This window comes from Lithobates pipiens, unplaced genomic scaffold, assembly GCF_037356315.1.
Source record: "Lithobates pipiens isolate NorthernLeopardFrog02 unplaced genomic scaffold, aLitPip1_a1.2 Scaffold_18, whole genome shotgun sequence".
Lineage (NCBI taxonomy): Eukaryota > Metazoa > Chordata > Amphibia > Anura > Ranidae > Lithobates > Lithobates pipiens.
In genome coordinates this window covers 318,635,360-318,654,732 of record NW_027507758.1, presented here as the reverse complement: position 1 = coordinate 318,654,732, position 19,373 = coordinate 318,635,360, and the positions used below count along the sequence as shown (strand labels likewise).

General features: G+C 47.7%; 1 protein-coding gene across 1 annotated transcript in view; it reads right to left on the bottom strand.

Annotated features, from left to right (window-relative positions):
* The window catches only part of MDN1 (midasin AAA ATPase 1), a 462,551-nt gene that overhangs the window by 410,788 nt on the left and 32,390 nt on the right, over positions 1–19,373 (bottom strand). Inside the window, exon 3 of the mRNA XM_077487249.1 lies at positions 775–999. Coding sequence (XP_077343375.1) covers positions 775–999 — 225 coding nt within the window. The remainder of the gene's footprint in view (positions 1–774; positions 1,000–19,373) is intronic.

Here is a 19,373-nt window from a genome sequence, read left to right as displayed (position 1 = left end):
GTGGGAAAAAAAGGACGTCAATTTTGTTTGGGAGCTACGTCGCACGACCGCGCAATTGTCAGTTAAAGCGACGCAGTGCCGAATCGCAAAAGGTGGTCTGGTCTTTGACCAGCAAAATGGTCCGGTCTGCAAGTGGTTAAAATGGGTGTTTTTTTGTTTGTTTGTTTTTTCTTAAACATGTCTTCAGTTTGGTTTCTGGCTAAGGCTAAAAAAAAAAAAAAAAAAAAATCCTACTTCCCAGGAGTCTTCATGGACATTTCCCCCCCCCCCCCTTTAAGCTGGAGGGGCTCTTGAGTATAAACAAACACTCTACTGCTTGCATGCCTGAGCTAAAGGCAGATGGATTCCAGGAATTAAATGCTTTACTCAAGATGGCTGTGGATAGAAATGCTACGGTGTGGTCAGTGATTTCTCAGCAAAATAAAGCATGGTTACATGGATGGGCGTGTGTGCTTTTAAGATTAAAAATGAATAAAACAAAAAAAAAGTTTTCAATTCAGTTCATATAAAAGATAATCTTTTCCATCAGTCTACTCCATCTTCTTAGAAGATAAAGAAATGTAAATTAAAATTGTTAGCCATGAAATTCCTAGTTGGGGGGGGGGGGGGGAAGACGCATGCTTTGATAAATATCAATGGTTTACTAAGAGAGTGTGATAGAGAATATATATATACATACACACACATACATACATACATACACACATACACACACACATATATATATACATACATACATACATACACACACACACATACTACATCGCCACATACCATCGAACAGCTAAGTCGTGGCTTTTTAGCAGAGGCACACAAACGCTCCAGTCCCACATTTCTTTAAAGTAGGATTTATCCTGTTGCAAAAATCTGTAAGCCGCTTCCATAAGGTCTCGTAGTTTCATCCGTCGCCGCCCATAGCGCACTGTACTGGTATCGCAGCTTTCCAGAAAGAGTCTTTGGAATACTGGTGAAGTTGTCTGAAAATATTGTAATGCAAATCTGAAAATCCGAACAAAAAAAAGAAAGAAAAAAAAATGCAGGTTAAAGTCCAAGGTAACTCAAAACAGATTCCTTAAGTGTCTATGTTAACAAATTGGGGACACAGGTAGCATTACACAGTGCCCGATGTTTTAGAAAGCGTGCACTTGTTTTATTTGAGCAAAATAATTGTTTGGAAGGTTACAAGTTAGGCCACGGCAGAGGATTTCTTCACCGACAGACTCCCTGCAAAAATGGGGCATAAGTGGTGCGATACATGAACATACAAATAAGAGCAACTTAAGAAACAAGGTTTTTAGGACTGTCAAATATACTATACAAAAATCTGCCATTCGTGGCCCGATCTGTAAACTCTCATTTTATCAAGTACCTTAACAGACTGACAATTGCCATTTTATTCTATTTGTAAAACCAAGTAAAAAGCTAGTTATACATTCCTAAATGGCATATGTTATTAATTTTTAAACAGAAATACAGGTTTTAGCATTGCACATATCAAGACAAATTATTGCACAAGAATGTAAGCATAAGGAACTCGAAAATGAATATATTTCAAATTTTCATTAAACCTATAAAACACCCAGAGATAGGTCCAACTTATTTCATTAAGGCCCCTTTTACACTGGGGCGGAGCGGCCATCAGCGGTAAAGCGCCGCAATTTTTACTGTCGTTTTAGCGGCGGTATGCGGCCACTAGCTGGGAGGTTTTAACCCCCGCCTAGCAGCCGAAAAAGGGTTAAAAACGCACGTAAAGCACCGCTGCAGCGGCGCTTTGCCGGCGGTATAGCCGTTGATTTTGTTTTTTCACTGTCCTGCCAGCGTACCGCTCCAGTGTGAAAGCCCTCTGGCTTTCACACTGGATTGAAAGGGGCAGGTTTTTTTAGGCACTACTTTTAGCGCTGTAGCGCCTGAAAACCGCCTTGGTGTGAAAGGGGCCTAAAAGAGCACATGTGCTTAGCATATCTATGTGGCAAAAGCTGCTAGCCACAGCTACAAACATAAAATGTCATCCAATATACCATCACATGTTCTTAAAGCAGTTTAAAAGGCTTTTTTTTAAAACAAAAAACATGTTATGTTATATTTACCTATCCTCTGCTATTGCACAGAGCAGCCCCGACCCTGAACCTCATCTATAGTTCCCACCGCCGCTCCTCTTCTCAGTGCGCCACCATAGGAAGCCACTTCCTATGGGGGTACAAGCGGGCTCACTCCTGAGCCTATGTGCGTCTATTGACACAGTTAGGCACAGCAAATTAGTACATTATGACAGACGTGCCAGTCATATGGTGCCCCAACAGCAGTGGAACCGATCCGGCAGGCCCCCGGCGCTTACACCTTCACCCGGTCTTCCTTCCAGGTCCCGTGCCTTCAGCCTTTTGATAGGCCAGGCCGCGATGACACCACTCCCCGCAGTCACATCACTGCAGCACGGCTCGGGCCGATCCAAAATTGTTCACCGATCCGCGCATACGTGGCTCTGTGAATATGACAGCTGGCAGACAGAAGGATGCATTTATGGCAGAAGAGACCAATAGGGTCTTTTCTGTCATAAATACCCTGCCTGTCAGACGATTTTAAATACTAAAGTCTACTTCCTCTTTAAAGCAAGAGGACTTTTGATGTTACTCAATACACTGAAAAAAAATAAAAAAATAAAAATTAGACTATATGGATAAAACCCTTCCTGCGACTCCCATTTTCTATTTATAGAAATACATAGCCTTCCTTCTCACAGCTCTACCACCTCGAAATCCCAATTAGTGTTAAGATATTTATAATTATCACTCTCAATATTAAAGTGATTGTAAAGGTTTTTTTTTTAAAATAAAACATGTTATAATTACCTGCTGTGTAAAAGGGTTTTGCACAGAGCAACCCCAATGCTCCTTTTCTGGGGTCCCCAGGTGGGGTTCCTGACAACTCTACGTTGGGTGCCTGGGGGCACTGTGCGGGCACACTCCCAAATCCTGTGTCCATTGACAGAAAGGAGGACTCAGGGCTGCCCGCAGGCTCCCATATCACTGGAATTGATTGATTGGCTCCTGCAGCTATAAATCTATCCAATGGGGACCCGAGACAGTGGTTGGAGCTGCTGGAACGATCAGGTTCAAAACTCTGAAGGGGGGGGTGAGAACTCTGAAGGGGGGGGGAGGAGAACTCTGAAGGGGGGGGGGGGAGGAGAACTCTGAAGGGGGGGGGGGGGGGAGGAGAACTCTGAAGGGGGGGGGGGGGGAGGAGAACTCTGAAGGGGGGGGGGGGGAGGAGAACTCTGAAGGGGGGGGGGGGGAGGAGAACTCTGAAGGGGGGGGGGGGGGGAGGAGAACTCTGAAGGGGGGGGGGAGAACTCTGAAGGGGGGGGGAGGAGAACTCTGGGGGGGGGGGGAGGAGAACTCTGAAGGGGGGGGGGGAGGAACTCTGAAGGGGGGGGGGGGGAACTCTGAAGGGGGGGGGGAGGAACTCTGAAGGGGGGGGGGGGGGAGGAACTCTGAAGGGGGGGGGAGGGACTCTGAAGGGGGGGGGGAGGGACTCTGAAGGGGGGGGGGAGGGACTCTGAAGGGGGGGGGAGGGACTCTGAAGGGGGGGGGGAGGGACTCTGAAGGGGGGGGGAGGGACTCTGAAGGGGGGGGGGAGGGACTCTGAAGGGGGGGGGAGGGACTCTGAAGGGGGGGGGGGGGGGACTCTGAAGGGGGGGGGGGGACTCTGAAGGGGGGGGGGGGACTCTGAAGGGGGGGGGGGGACTCTGAAGGGGGGGGGGGGACTCTGAAGGGGGGGGGGGACTCTGAAGGGGGGGGGGGGACTCTGAAGGGGGGGGGGACTCTGAAGGGGGGGGGGGACTCTGAAGGGGGGGGGGGACTCTGAAGGGGGGGGGGACTCTGAAGGGGGGGGGGGACTCTGAAGGGGGGGGGGGACTCTGAAGGGGGGGGGGGACTCTGAAGGGGGGGGGGACTCTGAAGGGGGGGGGGGACTCTGAAGGGGGGGGGGACTCTGAAGGGGGGGGGGACTCTGAAGGGGGGGGGGACTCTGAAGGGGGGGGGGAACTCTGAGCCAAATTTATGAAAAAATTTTGGCGTGGGTTCCCCCTCCGAGAACATACCAGGTCCTTAGGAAAACAGTCCCAGTATCCTCTGGGACTGTGACATCACAATGGGTGGGGACATCACCCGGTGATGTCCCTATATAAGTTGCCGCGTGCCGAGTCCCTGCCATTGTGAGCTTAGGCAGCGACGAGGCAACATCTGAAGAGAAGAACAGAAGACGGCGACAGAAGACCGGGCCGTGCCTGTAAAAGAGTTAGAAGAAGGCGCGGTGGCCCGGCAAGAAGAACCGAAGAGGGGGACAAGACCCCCAAAGAGGGGGACAAGAAGAGGGGGACAAGACCCCCGAAGTCTGAAGAAGAGGGCGGCGGCAAAGAAAGCCGGGCTCCTCCGCTAGCAAAAGAGTTAGCAGAAGATAGCGGAGGAGTCCGGAGAGAAGACCCCCGAAGACGGACAGAAGACCCCCGGAGCTGTGCAATAAACTATTTTAACCCTTGTGTGTTGTGTTTTTTTTTTTTTTTTACAGGTGAATGGGTAGGGGTACATTGTACCCCATACTCATTCACATAGGGTGGGGGGCCAGTATCTGGGGCCCCCTTATTAAAAAGGGGGCTCCCAAATTCCGATAAGCCCCCCGCCCGCAGCCCCCGACAACCAACGGCCAGGGTTGTCGGGAAGAGGCCCTTGTCCTCATCAACATGGGGATAAGGTGCTTTGGGGTGGGGGGGCCGCACGCCCCCCCCCTTTCCCAAGGCACCCCCCCCCCCCATGTTGAGGGCACGCGGCCTGGTACGGCTCGGGGGGGCGCTCGCTCGTCCCCACCCCCTTTCCTGGCCGGCCAGCGTGCTCGGGTAAGGGTCTGGTATGGATCTGGGGGGGGGCCCACGCCGTTTTTCCGGCGTAGGGGGTTCCCCTTAGAATCCATACCAGACCTAAGGGCTGCCTCTGTATAGATGGAGATCCGACTTGTAGGCGACCTCCATTGAAATCAACGGGTACCAGTCGCCTACAAGTCGGATTGAAGTAGTACAGGAACCTTTTCTGAAGTCGGAGCGACTTCAGTAGTGTGCATTAAGACGGCTCTCATTCACTTACATTGATTTTTACATGTTGTCCGACCTGACGCGATTAGGGGCGACCTGAAGTCGGATCTGAGTCGCCCGTGTGAACCGGCTCTTAGGTGTGAAGGGGTTAAAATAGAAATGAAAGGCAAAACATTTTTCTATAGGTATAAAAAAGCAGCAGCACACTGAGCTGGTCAGTGAATGGATGTGCAGCGGGGGCATGTCAGGACAAGTCTGATCATTAGAGGAGAGTACACCAAGCTACTAGCATACTTGGAAAACTGACCAGGGTGTACTCCTCTCCTCAATGTGGTCAGTGAACACCATGGATTTCACACAAAGGAAGCAATACAAAGAACAAGAGACTCTCATACAAGTAGATCGTACAGCAGGCACATATCAGGAATATCAAGTGTTGGGGTAAAAAACGCTTTAACTGAAAATATTCAAAAAAGAAATTCGATTGGAAAATGATTCTTTAATAAGAGAATCAACTCTGCTTTGGCAAAGGATTTTCCAAAGGACCGTTTAGCCTCTCTAAACAAGCCTTCCTACACCTAAATAAGGTGCACTAAAAAGATACCGCATGCAGAATTCCAGCGCTCGAACAGGCCTCAATCCACAATAGACAAATGCAAATGATGCCGAGTGCACACTGAAGAAGTGTAGTTAAATAGGGTCCAATTCCGGAGTCCTAGAATGCCACTGCGCCGGACCATTAGAAACCAGCCCGAAATACCATCCTCCTCCTGCATGGTAGCCAGAACTTCTTACAGAAGTGCCATTACACACATCTTGAAACACTACAGAGGATACCCCTCTGAAGTCTACAATAGCACGCCTTCCTTCACCAGTATGGTTGACAAAGAGGACAGGGGAAACCAAGGCACAAAAGTTTTTTTTTTTTTTTTAAATAAAACACCACCCCCAAACCACAAGTAGAACAGAGCCAGTGCTACCAAAACAAAAGAAGCGTTAAAGTGGTTGTAAACCCTTACAAACCACTTTGACCTACAGGTAAGCCTAGATTAAGGCTTACCTGTAGGTCCAAGAAATATCTCCTAAACCTATACGGTTTAGGAGATATTTGCCTGAAGACAGGCACCGCTGTCTACGGCGCATGTGCCGTAGACAGCGGCGCGCAGGCGCACTGAGCGTGGCATTTCCAACAACGGAGCTTCCGCGCGTGTCGGCTCCCGTGCGCATGCGCGGGAGTGACGTCATCGGGGCTCCGCCGAATGACAGCGGCGGAGCCGCGAGACCCCACCGAAAAGATGGATGCGCCGGACTACAGGGGACAGCGGTGACTTCGCTGGCTCCTGTGTCAGGTAAGTGGCACATAATGGGCTACTATGCAATGCATAGTAGTCCATCCAAAAGGGGAACTTTCTTGAATGAATGCTCCTCATAAACGTAACACGCAAAACAGAATTTCCAGGTGAACGGTAGACTTCCTAGCCTTCAAGAGTAGGTGCTGCTCAAGTTAGGATCAGCTTTGGTTTAAGAAATGTTAATTCTAGTGCCACCTTAAAGAGGAAGTAAACCCTGATGGATTGCCTTTGCAGCATAATGGATTGCATCGCATAGTAGTCCATTATGTGTCACTTACCTGACACAGGAGCCAATGACGTCACCGCTGTCCCCTGTAGTCCGGCGAATCCATCTTCTCGGTGGGTCTCGCCGCTGTCATTCGGCAAAGCGGCGATGATGTCACTCCTGCACGGGAGACGCCACGCGCGGCATCTTCATCGTTGGCGGTGCCGCGCTCAGTGCGCCTGCGAGCCACTGTCTACAGCGCATGCCACTTAGGCCAATACTTATTTTACATTAAAAAAAAAAAGCAATAGGTGTTTATTGATTGGTTTGCGCAAAAGTTATAGCATCTACAAAATGGGGGATAGTTTTATGGCATTTTTATTTATTTCACTAGTAATGTCGGTGATCAGCGATTTTTATCGTGACTGCGACATTATGGCGGATACATCGGACAATTTTGACACATTTTTGGGACCATTGGCATTAATACAGCGATCAATGCTTTAAAATTGCATTGATTACTGTAAAAATGTCACTGGTATTCAAGGGGTTAACCACTAGGGGGCGGGGAGGGGTTAAGTGTGTCCTAGGGGAGTGATTCTAACTGACTGGGGGATGGGCTTGTGTGACGTGGACACTGTTCGCTGCTCCCGTGGACAGGGAGCAGACAATCAGTGTCCTGTCATTAGGCAGAATGGGGAGATGCTGTTTACATCGGCATCTCTCCGTTCCTGAGCTCCGTGACACGATCGCAGGTATCTCAGCGGCGATAGAGACCCGGGGGTCCAGCAGGCACGGAGCGCACGCACGGCGGGAATTTCAAAGTAATGTACGGGTACATTACTTTGCCCAGCCATGCCATTCTGCCGACATCGGTCGGCAAGTGGTAAAAAGGAGATTTACTTACAGAGACCAAAATAATTCTATTGCTCTACAAAACTCAGTCCTCAGGAAGTATGTGCTGGAACTGGAGAGAGTCCAAAAGAGGGGCAACAAAGCTAATAAGGGGGCTGGAGGACCTCAATTATGTGGAAGGCCTGCAATCATTTAAGTATTTTTTACTGGAGAAGAGACACTCAACAAGGTTACATGATTGCAATATACAAATATCTGACAATAGTGACACTAACAGAAAAGAAAACTATTCAGTATCAGGTCATTCCATTTAATGAAGTTGAATGAGAACCAGTTTAAAACTGCATAGTATATTTTACTGTTAGGGCAGTTAGGATGTGGAACTCCCTTTCACAATTAGAGGTGTCAGCGGGAAATGTGGATAATTTTAAAACACACCCTTTATGGGCATCTTATAAAACACAATATACAGGGATATGGTAAATGGTAAGGACATAATTGTTACACATGCTATTTATGAGGAGTCCTTCTGGAAGCGGTCATCCAGATAACCTGTGACCTGGATGCCCCGAGTTCAGAGAAGGGCAAGAAAAGGTGCTAGGACGTGTGAAAATGAGAACGCTATAAGCAGAGAACAAGCAGGAAATTGTTTTTCGCCATTGCAAACCACAGAGAACATGAGGAGGGATAAATGGAATACGTGAATAAGCATCTTGGATGTCCACCGACGCTAGCGCTTCCTCTTGTTTCAATGACGTAATAAGTGGCCTTGCAAACTACATGAGAAATTTGAATTTTAAAGATGAATAGAAGGGAACCCCGGTTAGGCTATAGTACTGTGCACAGGTACGAATAGAAACGTTTGAACCTGTCTTGTAGGGGTACTACTCCCTGGGACAAGGGATGGTTTCAGGTATTCTTCAAATGTGTCCTTTGCCAGTTTAAAGTTTAAGTTCACCTTCACAGAAAATCTGTAAAGTGAATGTACACTGGACCGCCTCCCCATCCCCCCAGTCCGGCGAGCCTCTGCACTGACAGCTCGTATCGCCGTTTTATTGTTCTTGGGATTCTTCTTTATGCTCACAGAGACAGGATGGGCTACGCAATTCTGTTTGGTCAGCGCTGATCACATGATGGTGCCGACCAATTACAATGGTCCTAAACGTACCTCCTGACGAGGCAAGTTTTGGAGATTAAGCTGCAGGTGGGGCAGATTTCACCCCCCTCCCCCAATCTCTTCATTAAATTCTGTTTTATAAAAAAAGGAAGACTCGCATAGCATTCTGCTTACTCATGCATCCTGCCACGATATACCTTACTTGAGAAAGTGGGAGCGAAATCTCAATAAGTTTACGGAGAAGCAAAAACACTGCATACTTCCTTCCGTTCATAAGGCTTCATGCACACGAGACGCAGATGCAAACGCTGCTGGACACATGTTGAAACCGGCGTTTAGAAACGCGCGTTTTGCCGCGATTTAGCGGCGTTTTACCGCGTTTGCGTCTAGAAGCGTTTAGTTAAGCTAACATCATAGACCCTCCCCAGCTCAAAAAAACAGTATTATTAACTATTTCAGCAATTTTGTGAGACCAGAGTGAGTAGCAGCAGCTGTGAGAGCTGCAGTGTACTTGTATTTAGCGTGTCACTTGCCACGGCACCTGCCACAAGTTGTGGATTGTCCACTTGCCACGTCACTTGCCACGTCATCTGCCACAAGTTGTGGATTGTCCGACTGCCACGTCACCTGCCACAAGTTGTGGATTGTCCACTTGCCACGTGACTTGCCACATCACCTGCCACGTCACTTGCCACAAGTTTTGGATTGTCCACTTGCCACGTCACTTGTCACGTGACTTGCCACAAGTTGGGGATTGTCCACATCACCTGCCACGTCACCTGCCACAAGTTGTGGATTGTCCACTTGCCACGTCACTTGCCACATCACCTGCCACGCCACCTGCCACAAGTTGGGGATGGTCCACGTCACCTGCCACAAGTTGTGGATTGTCCACTTGCCACGTCACCAGCCACATCACCTGCCACAAGTTGTGGATTGTCCACTTGCCACATCACCTGCCACGTCACTTGCCACAAGTTGTGGATTGTCTACTTGCCACGTCACTTGCCACATCACCTGCCACAAGTTGTGGATTGTCTACTTGCCACGTCACTTGCCACATCACCTGCCACAAGTTGTGGATTGTCCACTTGCCACGTCACCTGCCACAAGTTGGGGATTGTCCACATCACCTGCCATGTCACTTTCCACAAGTTGTGGATTGTCCACTTGCCACATCACTTGCCACGTCACCTGCCACAAGTTGGGGATTGTCCACTTGCCACATCACCTGCCACAAGATGTGGATTGTCCACTTTCCATGTCACCTGCCATGCCACCTGCCACAAGCTGTGGATTGTCCACTTGCCACGTCACCAGCCACATCACCTGCCACAAGTTGTGGATTGTCCACTTGCCATGTCACGTGCCACATGACCTGCCACGTCACTTGCCACATCACCTGCCACAAGTTGTGGATTGTCTACTTGCCACATCACCTGCCACAAGTTGTGGATTGTCCACCTGCCACATCACCTGCCACAAGTTGTGGATTGTCCACTTGCCACGTCACCTGCCACAAGTTGGGGATTGTCCACATCACCTGCCACGTCACTTGCCACATCACCTGCCACAAGATGTGGATTGTCCACTTGCCACGTCACCTGCCACAAGTTGGGGATTGTCCACTTGCCACGTCACTTGCCACATCACCTGCCACGTCACTTGCCACAAGATGTGGATTGTCCACTTTCCATGTCACCTGCCATGCCACCTGCCACAAGCTGTGGATTGTCCACTTGCCACGTCACCAGCCACATCACCTGCCACAAGTTGTGGATTGTCCACTTGCCACGTCACTTGCCGCATCACCTGCCACGTCACTTGCCACATCACCTGCCACAAGTTGTGGATTGTCTACTTGCCACGTCACTTGCCACATCACCTGCCACAAGTTGTGGATTGTCCACCTGCCACAAGTTGTGGATTGTCCACTTGCCACGTCACTTGCCACGTCACCTGCCACAAGTTGGGGATTGTCCACATCACCTGCCACGTCACTTGCCACATCACCTGCCACAAGATGTGGATTGTCCACTTGCCACGTCACCAGCCACATCACCTGCCACGTCCCTTGCCACGCCCCTTGCCACGTCCCCTGCCACAAGTTATGGGTTGTCCACTTGCCACGTCATATGCCAGTCACCTGCCACAAGTTGTTGATTTTCCACTTGCCACGTCACCTGCCAGGTCACCTGCCACGTCACCTGCCACGTCACCTGCCACGTCACCTGCCACGTCACCTGCCACGTCACCTGCCACGTCACCTGCCACGTCACCTGCCACGTCACCTGCCACGTCACCTGCCACGTCACTTGCCACGTCACCTGCCACGTCACTTGCCACGTCACTTGCCACGTCACTTGCCACGTCACTTGCCACGTCACTTGCCACGTCACTTGCCACGTCACTTGCCACGTCACTTGCCACGTCACTTGCCACGTCACTTGCCACGTCACTTGCCACGTCACTTGCCACGTCACCTGCCACGTCACCTGCCACGTCACCTGCCACGTCACCTGCCACGTCACCTGCCAGGTCACCTGCCAGGTCACCTGCCAGGTCACCTGCCAGGTCACTTGCCGCGTCACCTGCCACAAGTTGTGGATTGTCCACTTTCCACGTCACTTGCCACTTCACCTGCCACAAGTTGTGGATTGTCCACTTGCCACATCACTTGCCACCTGCCATGTCACTTGCCACAAGTTGTGGATTGTCCACTTGCCACGTCACTTGCCACCTGCCATGTCACTTGCCACAAGTTGTGGATTGTCCACTTGCAATTGTTTAAAATATTTTTCTAATGGTTTTTCATCATTTGCAATCATTTTTGAGATTTTTAATGTAAAAAAAGGTCACCTTTAAAAACGCATATAAACGCAAACGCGGCTAAACGCGGGTGCCGCGTTTAGCGTCTGAAACGTGGAAATTTTTGCTTCTGAACGCATTTTTTTGCTTCTGGAAAAACGAGATTAAACGCAACTGCATAAAAACGGAAAAAACCGAGACTGTGTGCATGGACACATAGGATAACATTGAATGAGTTCAGGGGCAGTTGAAAAAACTGTCCAACTGCATCTGAACGCGCGTTTAACTGCGTCTCGTGTGCATGAGGCCTAAATCTTCTCTTGGTAGCAAATACCAGGAGATCGCTTATAATATCTTGACACGCTGGTATAGAACACTTACGGTGTTGGCAGTTATGTTCCCGGGAAACAGCCCACTGTGGTGGAGATGTGGAACACAGAATGGCATCCTGCTGCACATTTTCTAGGAATGTCCAGTCCTGACTCCTTTTTGGAGACAAGTTCTCCAGATCATTCACAAACTCACCAACATGGCTCTCTAGGACAACCCTGTGGCAGTGCTCTTGAACTTGACTCCCCCCCTCCCCCCACCCCATATCGGGAAAACATTATCTAAAATCAATGTTGCAGCACCTCCTGAGCAAGGCCAGAGCGTGCGTCCCTAGTGCATGGAAACAGCAGTCCCCCCTGGCAGTGTCCCAACGGTTTGCGACATACAACAGATGGAGCAACTTACAGCTGCCTTGAGAGAGCAAGAGGAGGAGCACAGTGCCTGCTGGATGCCATGTAGTCTCTTCCAATACTCAGACGAATACAAGAATTATTCAGATTCCCCTGTCATACAACACTCTGGGGAGTGGGCCTGTCTGCCCCTCTGGAGTCCCGCACCCACCCCCCTCCCTATGAACCACCTTCCCTACCTTTTCTCTAGTCTATCTTCTTTCCTCTCTCCATCTCTTCCTTTGATCTACTACTGCTACTATCTCAAAATGATAAATCCCATATAGATTGTGGGTATATTTTTTTTAGCGATCCCACTTTTTCCCCCTTGGAATATACGACCCACACAGTGTGGTGAGCGAAACTAGTCCCCTGAGGAGGGGAATACCCCTCATGTCAGGTCTACCCGATAGTTTTACCTTGAACTGTTTTGACGACAAAACAGTAGTATCACTACAAGTTAAAAACATTGAAACGAATGCCGTTTTGTGTGAGTTTTAAAGCTGTATGTGGACCATGGGTATGGGGTAGATAACAGGAAAAGTTGATTATTATGTTTGTTTTAGGTTTGTTTGTACAACCTGCAATCCTTAAATAAAATAAAAAATAGGATTTTTATAACAGCTTACCTGTAAAATCCTTTTCTTGGAGTACATCATAGGACACAGAGTCAAGTAATTACTTGGTGGGTTATAGGCCTACCTTCAGGTGTTGACAATGGTATAACCAATACAGGAAGCTGACTCCCATATATAACACCTCCTCCTTACAGGAGTACCTCAGTTTTTGCAGCCAAGCAATATAAGCAATATACTCTCAACCCATAAAACAGAGGGGCGGGAGCTCTGTGTTCTATGATGTACTCCAAGAAAAGGATTTTACAGGTATGCAGTTTTAAAAATCCTATTTTCTTTATCGTACATCATATGACACAGAGTCTCAAGTAATTACTTGGTGGGATGTCCCATAGCAATGCTACTTGAGGGAGACACAGCCCGTAGGGTAACCCCCAGACCTGAGGATTTATACTGCTGCCTGCAGCACACTGTGCCCAAAGGCGATAGCCTCATTCCATCTTACATCTACTTGATAAAATTTTGCAAATGTATGTACTGAAGACCAAGTTGCGGAATTGCAGATCTAAGACATGGAGGCCTGGTAACGCACTGCCCAAGAAGCACCAACCGCTCTGGTAGAGTGCGCCTTAACTTGAAAAAGGGGGAATCTTTCCCTTTAAACCATAAGTTTGAATTATAACTTGCCGAATCCACTTGGAGATAGTGGATTTCGATGCTGCCTGTCCCTTCTTAGGACCCTCTGGCAGAATGAATAAGATGTCGGTCTTGCGAATCTGAGCAGTTTTCTTCAAATAGATTTTCACTGCTCTCACTACATCAAGACAATATTTTTCTTCCCTGGAAGTCTGGGAAAAAAAGAAGGCAGGACAATATCTTCAGATGAAAGCCTGAAACTACCTTTGGCAAAAAAGCCTGGACGTGGGCGTAACACCACTCTGTCCTCACGAATAACCAAATATGACTCCTTGCAAGAAAGAGCAGCCAATTCTGACACCCTCCTTGCTGACGATATAGCAACTAAAAATACCAGCTTCCTTGTCAAAAGGACTAAAGGAATATGTTGTAATGGTTCAAATGGCTGTTTTTCTAACACTGACAAAACTAGAATCAAATACCAAGGGCTTAAAGGAGGAGATCTAACTGGCGGATTTATCCGCAGCACTTCATGCATGAAACCCCAGACTAAAGAATGCGTAGTAAGCGGTCTTTGAAACAAAATTGATAAGGCTGAGACTTGACCCTTAATAGTACTCAGGGCCAGCTTCATCTCTACGCCTAACTGTAGAAAGGCAAGAATTCTGCCTATAATATCTGCGAGGGTGCCAACCCTTGGATTCACACACCAGGAAACATACGCTTTCCAGACTAATATATAGCTCTAGAAGCTGCCTTCCTAGCATTAAGCATAGAGATAACCGACCTGGAAAGCCCACGTTTCTTCAGAATGTGGGTTTCAATAGCCAAGCCGTTAAATTTAGCGCTTGTAAAGTAGGATGGAATATAGGCCCCTGCAATAGCAGGTCTGGTCTTAGTGGAATGGGCCAAGGACCCTCCACTGTCATCTTCACGATCTCCGCGAACCATGACCTTCTGGGCCATGCTGGTGCTATCAGAATTACCGGCTTTCTTTCCAGCTTGATCCTGGAAAGAAGCCAAGGCAGCAACCGGATCGGGGGAAAAGCATAGATCAGTGAGAACTGATCCCAGGGGGTCACCAACGCATCTGTTCCGTACGCGAGTGGGTCCCTTGTCCTGGACACAAAGTTGACTAGCTTTGTGTTGAATCTGGACGCTAGAAGGTCTATGTCCGGAGTCCCCCATTTTCTGTAAACAGCTCGAAACACTTCGGGATGAAGAGACCATTCCCCCGGGAATAGCTGTTGGCGACTTAGATAGTCCACCTGCCAATTTTCTACCCCCGGAATGAAAACTGCCAATAGGCAGGGCACATTCTCTTCCGCCCAAGTTAGAATCTGGTTCACCTCTCTGAGCTGGGAAACTTCTGGTGCCCCCTTGGTGTTTGACATATGCCACGGCCGTGGCATTGTCGGATTGAATTCTGACATGAAAATCCTTTAACCTGAAGGTCCAGGTCTTCAGGGCCATATATACTGCCCGAATCTAAGATGTTGATGGGTAAGGTACACTCTGTTCCTGACCATCGTCCCTGGACAGGTCGTTTTCTCTAGTACTGCTCCTCAGCCTGAAAGGCTGACATCCGTTGTCACTACCTTCCAGATAATTGGTCTGAAGGTTTTTCCCTTCAGCAAGTTTCGGGATAGTAACTAAACAGACCCTGGGATACTCTTGGGGACAGCCGCATTGGCAAATCCAAAGTTTGATTCATCTTGTTCCAAGCAGACAGGATACTGCTTTGAAACAGTCTCAAATGGAATTGGGCATAGGGAACTGCTTCGAATGAAGCTACCATCTTCCCTAACAATCTCATACAAAGGCATATTGAAGGATTTTTTCTTGACCAGATCATCCTCACTAGCTCCTGTATGGAGCTGATCTTTGCTGGAGGCAAGAACAGCCTCTTCTGGGCTGTATCTATGATCATGTCTAGATACTCCAGCCTCTTTAGTGGCTTCAAGGAGGACATTTTTAGGTTGAGAATCCAACCCAAACTTTCCAGGTAGCTGCTTGAAATGGCTACACCCCGTCTTAAGTGAGCCACTGACCAGTCTATTAACAATAGATCGTCTAAGTAAGCCAGGACAGTTATGCCCTGTGCCCTTAACCTGGCTAGAGGTGGGGCAAGTACTTTTTTGAATACCCGAGGTGCTGTATCAAGGCTGAAGGTCAGGGCTACAAACTGAAAATGCTTCTTTTCTACCTCGAAAACGCAGAAACCTCTGATGGAGGAGGGAATATAGGTACATGCAGATATGCATCTCTGATGTCGATGGATGCCAGAAGTTCCCCTCCTTGTAGGATAGATATGACTGACTCCATGCGAAAGGAGCGGATCCTCAGGAACGGATTTAGATTCCCGGAGATCTAGAATTGGTCTCATATCTCCATTCGGCTTTGGCACCGTAAATAGGTTTGAGTAAAAACCCAAACCCTGCTCTTTGGGGGATCTGCATGATCACCCCTTCAGCCAATAATCAGTCCAAACGCTTGCAACAGGGATTGCTTTATGGCTGGATCCCTCGGAACGTTTGATCTGAGAAAACAGGCCGGTGGAAACTCTCGAAATTCTAGCTTATATCGTAGAGATACAGTGGAGAGGGTCCATCTGTCCTGAATTTCCCTCTGCCAGACTTCTGAGATCAGAAGTCTTCCCCCCCACCTTGGTGAGGGGGGATGCCTCATGATGAGGCCTTGGTATTCTGCTTTGCAGACTTACGGCCCCGGGTCCTCCTCTGTGCCTGGGTCTGACCCTGAGATCTTCCCGTGGGGTCCAACGGCAAAGACCATCGCCCCTGCCTAGAGGAGGATGCCCTTGGCGCTGGGGCAAGTCTGCTTAAAACTAAGGACGTTTATATCTTTTGACTGGTAAAACCGTACTCTTTCCGCTGGAAATAGTCTGAATGTATTTATCCAACCTATCTTCAAAAAGGCGTTCTCCCTTAAAGGGGAACCCAGTTAGCGCATTTTTACAAGGCGTTTCAGCTGACCAACCCTTTAACCAAAGGGTCCTTCGCATGTGTACAAGCGCCAGATGCCTGGTGAATAGAATCCTTTATAGCATCTATGGCAAAGCATAATGCTTTAGGTAGCTCGGCCAACTCCTGAGCTTGTTGTGCAGGGAGCTCTTTGAGGGCATCTGTAAACTGGTCCTTTAAGGACTGACAGATGCCTATGGCTGCTATCGCAGGCTGAGTTACGGTACCTGCTAAGGAAAAAAAAGTTTAACAGACCTTTTAACTTTTTATCCGTTGGATCCTTAAGCATATGTGCATTGTCCACTGGACAAGTTAAGTTTTTACTCACATTGGAAATCACAGCGTCTACAGCTGGAATCTTCCACCTTTTAGTGAATTTTTCCTCCATAGGATAGAGATTAGAGAATCTTTTAGGAGTGGAGAAATGCTTATCCGGATGATCCCATTCGGAATAAGCTTTTCAAGTAATGCGTGTACTGGAAACGCATGTAAAGTCTGAAAAGGTTTTAAGGATCCTAAAGAGGATACCGGACCTTCAGCTGCCTCCGTTAGGGGTAACATGAAAGTAGAGCGAACCATCTCTAAGGCTCTGTACTTCAGTTTGTAAAGGTGAACTTCCAAGTACTGTTTCCTCTGCAGAGGAATAACCGGCTTGTTTTTCTTCCCGATGATCTGCGGGAAAGACCTCGTCATGTCCCCATAGTTCTTTAGGACCCTCCACTGACTGTAAACAGTTTAAGGGGAGGGGGATCTAGGATGTTTACTATCCACCTGGATGGATGGATGATGCGATTAAAGTCGCTAATCTTACTTCTAAGCCCTGAAGGGCAGAGGAAAGTGCTTCTTCAGTCACATAAACAGGGGCTGAAGTGTGTGAAGCAGTTGCACCGCTAGCTTCCAATGACTCACCCTGGCTTGCCATGTCTGATCTCTCCGAAGACAGTATGGAGGCATGACTGGGGTTCTCAGTGCCTGAGGGTGACACCTTAGGTACCTTTACGGTAGGTCTGGAAGACATAATGCCAAGTACAAAAGCAGAGGCACACACATTATCATCTGCTAAATAATTCTAGCCAAACAATGCATGCTAACAGTTCTTTTCCTGTATTGGAAATGCCTTACGTGCCCCGCGCTAAACATCCTAGTATAACAGACTCCTCTCCTTAGTGAACTCTGGCTGTGAAGGCTGAGTTTTCTTGTAGCAGAGCGTGCTTTAATGTGTGAGCCTCAGGTGGACCTGATTGGCATCCACAGCAATTCCCCCTCAGTAATCAACGCTGTATGGATAGACACTGTCTCATATCTAGCATCATGTGACCTACGGACATGACCCTCTGAATTCTCCGGCAACCCCCCCCCCCCTCCTTCAGTTTGAATATGCTTAGCTCGTCTGTATTATGCAGACCTGAAGGAAGAGGGAACCCATGCTGCTTTGAAAACTGCCGGTTTATGCCACTCCACAGCAGGCTAAGATGCCCACCATAACTGAGTGTATATATGTATGTGTATATATATGTATGTGTATATGTATGTGTATATATATGTATGTGTATATATATGTATGTGTATATATATGTATGTGTATATATATGTATGTGTATATATATGTATGTGTATATATATGTATGTGTATATATATGTATGTGTATATATATATATATATATATATATATATATATATATATATATATATATATATATATATATATATATATATATATATATATATATATATATATATATATATATAAAAGATGCCAAACAACTCCTAAAGGAGGAGAGGGGGAGGGGGAAGGGAAAGGGGGGTTCAGTCAGCATGCTGCTAAACTCTGCAGAGTTTTAATGATTATGGGAACTTTTCCCCTTAGCTGCTAAGCAGCTGATAACCATTCAGCATGCTAATTCCCTTAGGAAAGTAAAAACCCCCTCTGCTGGACAACACATATACCGAGACAGCGCTATTCTATGGCATTTAATGCATATAAAAGGTTTTCTCTTTTTTTTTTTCAAGAAAAATACCATTTTTTTTATTTTATTTTTTTTAACCTTATCCTCGCTGCAGGATACTGAACAGCAGATCCAAACTTCACCCATCATGGCGGGCTGCGTTAACACACGCTCAAAGACTGGAGCCCTTATAAAAGTGGTTCTGCTCCTTTGGGCCTTGTATAGCACCCCTCAGGACAGCTTTAGGAAATGTAGCAAGACCAAAAAGCATCCTGGTTCCTAGGGTCCAGCTCTCAAAAAGAGAAGCATTACAGGCAACACCTCGTTCTTGCATCGAGGCCCAGGTACCATCCTATGGCCTCAGTGGCGAGGATGGATCTGATTGTGGAGGTTTCTTTAAATCCAGCATGGATCCCTCCTGGAGCTCCTTAGAGCACATCTTCACTCGTGACCAACACCTTTAGACACTGGCGAAAAAACGGAAGTACTCCTGGAAGGAGGAGGGGTTATATAGGGGAGTCAACTTCGTGTATTGGTTATACCAGTGTCAACACCTGAAGGTAGGCCTATGTTGCCTTATGAGTTTATGTGAAATCTTCATTAATATCTGTAAAATATTGTAATTAGAAATAGATCTCATTTGGCTGGCATCTATGAAAGCCAGGTAAAATGCCTCCCCCCAGGTGCTTGTTAAGAGCAGACAAAGGGGGGCCGAGACTCCAACCAGGGATAACAAATTCCATTGTTCTACACCTACTCACTTCAAAGGACCCCATGCTGGGGTATGCAATGAAGGGAGGCAACCATAATCAATTGCTAAGTTCCTGGGGAAATCCAATTAAATCTTCTTCCTAGAATAGTCACGAGGATTTGCATGAAAAGGGGGCCGACTTTTATAGTAAGCCCTCCAATCATGCTCGAGGTAAGGCAGCCTATGGGGCATCAGTATGAAGGGAAGATACTCCGGGCAGAGGGAGGGGAACGGTCTCTTTTTGGGAAACCAGTCCTCAAGAGTGGAACTCTGTAAGGATGGGTAATTATGGTTAAGGTGTTGCTTGTAACTAAATATGCTTGTATGCTTGTGACTAAATATACGGT